The sequence below is a fragment of the Electrona antarctica genome, assembly GCF_951216825.1.
Source record: "Electrona antarctica genome assembly, chromosome: 6".
Classification (NCBI taxonomy): domain Eukaryota; kingdom Metazoa; phylum Chordata; class Actinopteri; order Myctophiformes; family Myctophidae; genus Electrona; species Electrona antarctica.
Genome location: NC_136811.1, coordinates 56,556,608 through 56,564,344, shown reverse-complemented (window position 1 = coordinate 56,564,344; position 7,737 = coordinate 56,556,608). Strand labels below are relative to the sequence as shown.

The 7,737-nt window shown below is 40.3% G+C and overlaps 1 protein-coding gene across 3 annotated transcripts in view; it reads right to left on the bottom strand.

Moving 5' to 3' along the window:
- Window positions 1–465: 465 nt before the first annotated feature.
- LOC306925751 (sodium/potassium-transporting ATPase subunit gamma-like) overlaps window positions 466–7,737 on the bottom strand; it is a 62,989-nt gene continuing 55,717 nt past the window's right edge. For all 3 annotated transcript variants that reach the window (XM_079504792.1, XM_079504793.1, XM_079504794.1), the window contains 3 exons: window positions 6,059–6,092; window positions 1,976–2,010; window positions 466–1,591 (listed from right to left, as the gene is read on the bottom strand). In XM_079504792.1, coding sequence (XP_079360918.1) covers window positions 1,584–1,591; window positions 1,976–2,010; window positions 6,059–6,092 — 77 coding nt within the window. In that variant the 3' untranslated portion in view covers window positions 466–1,583. The remainder of the gene's footprint in view (window positions 1,592–1,975; window positions 2,011–6,058; window positions 6,093–7,737) is intronic.

The window sequence follows — 7,737 nt, the reverse complement described above, 5'->3', positions numbered from 1 at the left end:
ATGCTTCCTTCTATGCATGAGGAGTCCAAGCTGCTTCTTTTCACCTGACAGGGGGGGGAAGTTTCCCCGGTTGGACGTAGCGAGTTCCTTTCCCCTCCATCAAGCGCCCCGGCTGACCAGGGGGAGGCAGTGTAGAGGTCCTAACCCAATTTTTTAATGATTAAATGATTGATTCATAAATTATTGTTTAAATCTGCTATTTTCAAATAGCCAATGTATCCTAGGCTCTAGACAGAGAGATGTTAAAGTGCTTAAACTGATTGTAATGCTATTGAGTCATTTTTCTTGGGACCTCCTGGAAGCCCCCGAAGACCCCCGGGGGTCCCTGGCTGGACCCAACAAAGCATCAGTAATCAATCAATCATAAATCAATCAAAAAGCTATTGCAAACGTGTGTGTGTGTGTGTGTGCGTGCGTGACAATGTGAGAAAACAGCCAAGGATAATATGCACACCTTCATTTAATTTTTCTTTGTTTATTTCAAGTCACAGAATTATTAAAATCACAGTTTGGTGAAAAGTCTTCTTCGCGTAAATAAAACAAAACGGTGTTAAAACAATGTCCGTCAGGTCAGAAACACACACGGCCAATCAGGAGAGCAGAAAACAGAACAAATAATTAATACCATATCAGACAGAATCATTATATTAATAATATAACACAGAAAAAGAAAGGCTCAACTCATGTAACTTAGATAGCATTTTATGTAGACTAGTGTCGTGATGGGAGATTAATCGGCAAACGCATCGGACGATTTGAGTTGTTTTTAGATTAATCGGCATCGGTTCGATTAATCAGACCGATTAATTAATCGGTCCGATTAATCGGTCTGTCTTTACAGATAAACAAGCCCAAAGTAACAGCTTGAACAGATCTACAAGCTCACAATATTAAATATAAAAAAGGTATTTAAGTTAAATGTGACTTGCCTATAAAGCCTGCAGTGCAGACACCCTGGTACATGTATTTTTCAGAATGGACAAAATTCGGTAATATCGGTTATCGGCCGTAACAGCAATTAATTATATCGGATATCGATATCGGCCAACATGTCTCATCGGCACATCCCTATTGTAGACTTTAACCCATTTTGACCTGAGTTCAGATTCTAAAAATGTCTTCTACATCCTGACAGTTTTCTGAAAAGCTATGTTTCTATGTCAGTCGTTCTTCGATTTTTCAAAAATAGCAGACCTACAAGCTCATAGCGCGCCACTCGGTGGCGCGCTATGAGCTTGTAGATCTGCTATTTTTCAATAGCTAAAGCATAACATACTCATAGTTTCATTATATAGATATTCCACTGTTAGGTTCTTAGTTTACATATGATTCATGATGACGGTTTCGATGTATGTGATGCATTACCATGTGTTGTTCTTGCTTACGGTAAATCGCTCTGGATTAAGAGCGTCTGATAAATGCCTACATTGTATAAATTGAAAATAGAGAGAAGCTACACGTCGTCACAGTCTCAGGTCGTTTGTTGCCCTCTAGTGGCGAGAGTCAGCAGCGCAGAGGAGAAGGCAGTTGGCTTGAACGTCGAACAAAACTCCACATCCCATGATTCACGGCACCCCCGTCAACTACTCGGCTGCAGGGCGCGCGCGCGCGCGCACACACACACACACACACACACACACACACACACACACACACACACACACACACACACACACACACACACACACACACACACACACACACACACACACACACACACACACACACACACACACACACACTTTTTTTTATTGTTGAAAATAGCAAATCTACAACATCACATTTTTTATTTATATTATTAATTATATGAATTACAAAAAGAAAAAAAGGAAAAAGAAAACCGACACCTGTCTACCAGTGACATCTGCCTGGTTTGGTCATTTCAAAACGTGATCATCATAATAAATAATAATGAATAATGAAAAAATATTGGTATAAAATAAACAAATAAACAAACGGTGACATTTTTAAATACCTCTTGGAACCACTTCTACGGCAGGAGCTCTGGACCTGAAGGAAATATACCGTTAAGAGGGATAGTTCACATCTTTTTAACTTAAAGGGGCATTCCACTCATTTTCAACATTTTACTGTGTCATTAATATACCTTAGAGCTGTTGTCTGGAAATAATGAAAAAGTCCCCCCATTCTGTGTTTCCTAGAACTGGAGGTCTGAACAAAATCATTAACATGGTGAAACACATCTTGATGATGTCATCAAGATGTGTTTCACCATGTTAATGATTTTTTGCATACTTAGGCCCTTTCCCAATTCCCCCCTTCTGCATGGCCCTTAGCCCTTCCCCTTGCTGATGCGCGTTCACGTGAGGAGGAAGGGTTATCTCAATTCTCTTTGGAGCGAGGGGTAGGGCCGAGTGCAAGGGATTGGATCCCCTTCAAACGAAGGGGATTCGCGACCAGACTTAAAACGGAGGGACATCACAGAGGGCGGAAGGCGGACGAGGTAAGACGCCTTTTTCGTTATTTATTATGGAAGAATATGATAATAACCAATATTATTTGAATGTGTTAACAATCTGCATCGCCAAAAATATCGTAATCTCTAGCAAAGGTTAACATTACCTCACTTGAACTAACGATATGCTACGGCGTTGCATTCATACAACGTTACGGTAACGTTACCCATTAATTTGGCAGCGGCGCTTTATTATTTTTTATTTACCGCCGGTCGGTGCCCCGGTGGAACAACTCGGATGCAAACTAGCTTAACTAGCAGGCATAAGTCCGACCCCCCAGACCACGATATGTCAACATTCTGCAGTTTTGGAGCTCTTATAAAAGCCGTGAAATAGCCTACTGTACCTACATAAGGCTGTCGCTGCATAACGGCTACTCGCTGCAGTGATAGCTGGTATGGTTTTATCATGACCAATGTTATGCTAATCCCCACAAGTTGCAAAAGTTACAGAACTAATTAGCAATGGTGTTGTTTTTTCCCCAGGCAAACCAGCTATGGAACAGACTGCAAGCTGCTGTACAAGCCTGTACATTGGATGGAGATGAATCACGATGGCATTTTCATTGTCCTAAATGTTGTTGAATTTGAAACATTGTCATTCATATCATATGTAGCATACTACGACTTGTCATAGGACATGATAGAAAATGACTGTTCTTAATGATATTAAAAACAATGAACACAGTGACCACAGCCCCTTCTTTCTATACTGTAAATTGTTTTTCTTTTTTCTAACCCTGTATATCCATTCTATACAAACTGTTAATACAATAATCAATGAATCAGGTACACCTGTTGAGCAGGTGTCAGAATGAGCTATATCTAGCTGAATTACATTCTGGTGGGCTACCAAGATGAGACAAAATTACAATATATTTATTTCATCATAACCACAGCAATGTTTACGTTCCATCTCTTCTCCCAAAATAGCCGATCTACAGCTTATGGAAAGTGGTTTCCAAAGTGGGTTATAGGGACCCCCAGGGGTCCTTGAGAGAGTTCCAGGGGGTCCCCAGCTAAATGATAGTTTGGAACCAAATGGACCCATAAGGGTCCATTTGTACACTCTCAGAGTTAATTGACATTGATTTCATGCACAATATAAATTGGGGGTCCCAGAGACAGAAATGCCATCAAATGGGGGTCCATGGACTAATGCATGTCACACTGGCGGTCCGTGACACTGCTAGATTCGTAAAAATCTATGGGGTCCCTGGCATATCTCTTCAAATGGGGGTCTGCGGGCTAATTATTGTCAAATTGGGGGGTCCTTGACATGAAAGGGTTTGGGGACCACTGGCCTGTAGTGAGCTTGCAGATCAGCTATTTTCTGAGAACAGGTTGTCAATATCTACAAGGGACGTTCAATATTTAGGGACGTTCCAATTCCTAGGGTGATGATTTATCCCCCTACCCCTTGACACTCATTATGTAGGGGCAAGGGGAAGGGGCAAGGGATAAGGGGTAGGGCCAAGGGATGAGGGGTAGGGTTAAAAAAGGAATTGGGAAAGGGCCTTACAGTTCTAGGAAACACAGAATGGGGGGGACTTTTTTATTATTTCCACAGCTCTAAGGTATATTAATGACATAGTAAAATGTTGAAAATGAGTGGAATGCCCCTTTAAGCTGTATGAAATACTTGCCATTAATATAGTGGTTGCAACTGTATTAATTGATTTCCCCGAGTCCTGTGGTGGGAGTTCTGCTCTGGTTATGGTGAAATATGAAGTAGTTCCGCCGTAGTCTGAAAACCCACCTTTTCAGACTCCATCATGGCCCGTAGCACTTACCCTACCCCCTTAGACAGCACTTTTTAGACTTAGATAGCATTTGAAACAGACTTATAGCATTTCATGTAGCACAATAATTGCATTGTATGTAGTCATAGCACTTCATAGTATATATGTACAGCATAGTATAGTATATATGTATAGTTTATATGTACAGTGTCATTATATAGATATGTTCTAGTTACGTTCTTAGCTTACGCATGTTTCTTGATAAATGCATTTTATATATGTGATGTATTTATTCCCATGCTTTTTTGTTCTTGCTTAATGTAAATCGCTCTGGATTAAGAGCGTCTGCTAAATGCTCTGGATTAAGAGCGTCTGCTAAATGGCTCTGGATTAAGAGCGTCTGCTAAATGCTCTGGATTAAGAGCGTCTGCTAAATGCTCTGGATTAAGAGCGTCTGCTAAATGCTCTGGATTAAGAGCGTCTGCTAAATGCTCTGGATTAAGAGCGTCTGCTAAATGCTCTGGATTAAGAGCGTCTGCTAAATGCTCTGGATTAAGAGCGTCTGCTAAATGCTCTGGATTAAGAGCGTCTGCTAAATGCTCTGGATTAAGAGCGTCTGCTAAATGCTCTGGATTAAGAGCGTCTGCTAAATGCTCTGGATTAAGAGCGTCTGCTAAATGCTCTGGATTAAGAGCGTCTGCTAAATGCTCTGGATTAAGAGCGTCTGCTAAATGCTCTGGATTAAGAGCGTCTGCTAAATGCTCTGGATTAAGAGCGTCTGCTAAATGCTCTGGATTAAGAGCGTCTGCTAAATGCTCTGGATTAAGAGCGTCTGCTAAATGCTCTGGATTAAGAGCGTCTGCTAAATGCTCTGGATTAAGAGCGTCTGCTAAATGCTCTGGATTAAGAGCGTCTGCTAAATGCTCTGGATTAAGAGCGTCTGCTAAATGCTCTGGATTAAGAGCGTCTGCTAAATGCTCTGGATTAAGAGCGTCTGCTAAATGCTCTGGATTAAGAGCGTCTGCTAAATGCTCTGGATTAAGAGCGTCTGCTAAATGCTCTGGATTAAGAGCGTCTGCTAAATGCTCTGGATTAAGAGCGTCTGCTAAATGCTCTGGATTAAGAGCGTCTGCTAAATGCTCTGGATTAAGAGCGTCTGATAAATGCTCTGGATTAAGAGCGTCTGCTAAATGCTCTGGATTAAGAGCGTCTGCTAAATGCTCTGGATTAAGAGCGTCTGATAAATGCTCTGGATTAAGAGCGTCTGATAAATGCCTAAATTGTCTCAGGGAGCCCGCCAGAAACACATCAAACGTAGGGTTAAATTAGTACCCTACCGCGCCAAACCCGGAATTCTCGTTTTAACAGCGATGTATTCTTTAATCCATGTTTTAATCCGATCGCATCGTTAGCTACTATTGCTAAACCCAACAACATCACGTGGGACAGTGGCCGCGGCCATTTTGAAGATGCGCGCGCATCCACTTCAATTCTAAGCCCTGCATTCAAAGGCCTGTATCTCAGAAAGGACATTGAGGGGCCGTTTCTGATGAAAACAAGGGTTTTCAACGGGCTGTAGCAGGCGCGCTGACACCGCCGAGCAAGACAACAACATCCGGGCATGACACCACACACAGCCATTTGTCATTGTAACATCCGGTTACGGATATTTGGCTCTTCAAAGTAAGTGTTATGCGCGATTAAACCATGGCAATACGCGATCGAGGGATTAATTAATGGAGGCGGGAAATGGGATTATAGGGTTTTAGAGGTTCATGTACAATTAAGCATGTTTAATCTACCGTTTCTTTTTTTTTCTTTTTTCTTATACCAAACTTACTTTTTCTTGTCACTGGAGCAAGTGCACTTCCGGCCTGTAGAGAAAATACAAATTCAGATTATTTTTGGTCATTTGGAGTCATTATATTTGGGCTGCCATACATGGTCACGCACGCACGCACGCTCACGCACGCACGCTCACGCACGCACGCACGCTCACGCACGCACGCACGCACGCACGCACGCACGCATTTTTGTCAAGTGGCAGCGGTGGCCGAACGGATAGCGGAGCGGTCTTGATACCGGAAGGTCGCCAGTTCGAATCAGCTGTCCGACACGTTAAAATTACCACCGCTGAAGTGCCCTTGAACAAGGCATTGAACCACTACGATGAAATGTGTTCTATGAGCAGGGCCTGGCTGGAAACAAGTTCTTGAGCTTAGCCCAGATACCCTGGGTAAATATAGTAATCATTTAATTTAATTTCATTTGGCACACACTTAAAAATAAAACCAGTTCAGATCCTTGATAAGTTTGACAAAGACCAAACCTCACGTTAGAAAAAGATGCCTGTTATAAGTCTTATAAGTGGTAAAAGATCCGTTTTGCACACACACACAGCACTTCAAATCCCATCATGTTATTGGTACCATTAGGAGAGATAACAGGCAAACGTCGATCAAAATAACAATTCTTCTACATTCTCTAATTGTGTAGACTTCTTGAAAAATTAAGTAATACAGATGTTTAAGAATAACAGTTAAAGACCTATAATAAGGGTCCATTTGGTTACCAACTCTGCATCATTTAGCTGGAAGTGGACCCCATCAAGGACCACTGGTTGAAAACTAGTGCTTTCCATACACAGATGTTTATCATGTTGTGTCCAGAGGGGGGCGCCATTTCATTAAATTACCACTGTATGGCAGATTAAACTAGATATTTAAACCAGTGTATGGCAGATAAAAACTAGATATTTAAACCACTGTATGACAGATTAAACTAGATATTTAAACCACTGTATGGCAGATAAAAACTAGATATTTAAACCACTGTATTGCAGATTAAACTAGATATTTAAACCACTGTATTGCAGATTAAACTAGATATTTAAACCACTGTATTACAGATTAAACTAGATATTTAAACCACTGTATTGCAGATTAAACTAGATATTTAAACCACTGTATGGCAGATTAAACTAGATATTTAAACCACTGTATTACAGATTAAACTAGATATTTAAACCACTGTATTGCAGATTAAACTAGATATTTAAACCACTGTATTGCAGATTAAACTAGATATTTAAACCACTGTATGGCAGATTAAACTAGATATTTAAACCACTGTATTACAGATTAAACTAGATATTTAAACCACTGTATTGCAGATTAAACTAGATATTTAAACCACTGTATTGCAGATTAAACTAGATATTTAAACCACTGTATTGCAGATTAAACTAGATATTTAAACCACTGTATTGCAGATTAAACTAGATATTTAAACCACTGTATGACAGATTAAACTAGATATTTAAACCACTGTATTGCAGATTAAACTAGATATTTAAACCACTGTATGACAGATTAAACTAGATATTTAAACCACTGTATGACAGATTAAACTAGATATTTAAACCACTGTATTGCAGATTAAACTAGATATTTAAACCAGTGTATTACAGATTAAACTAGATATTTAAACCACTGTATGACAGATTAAACTAGATATTTA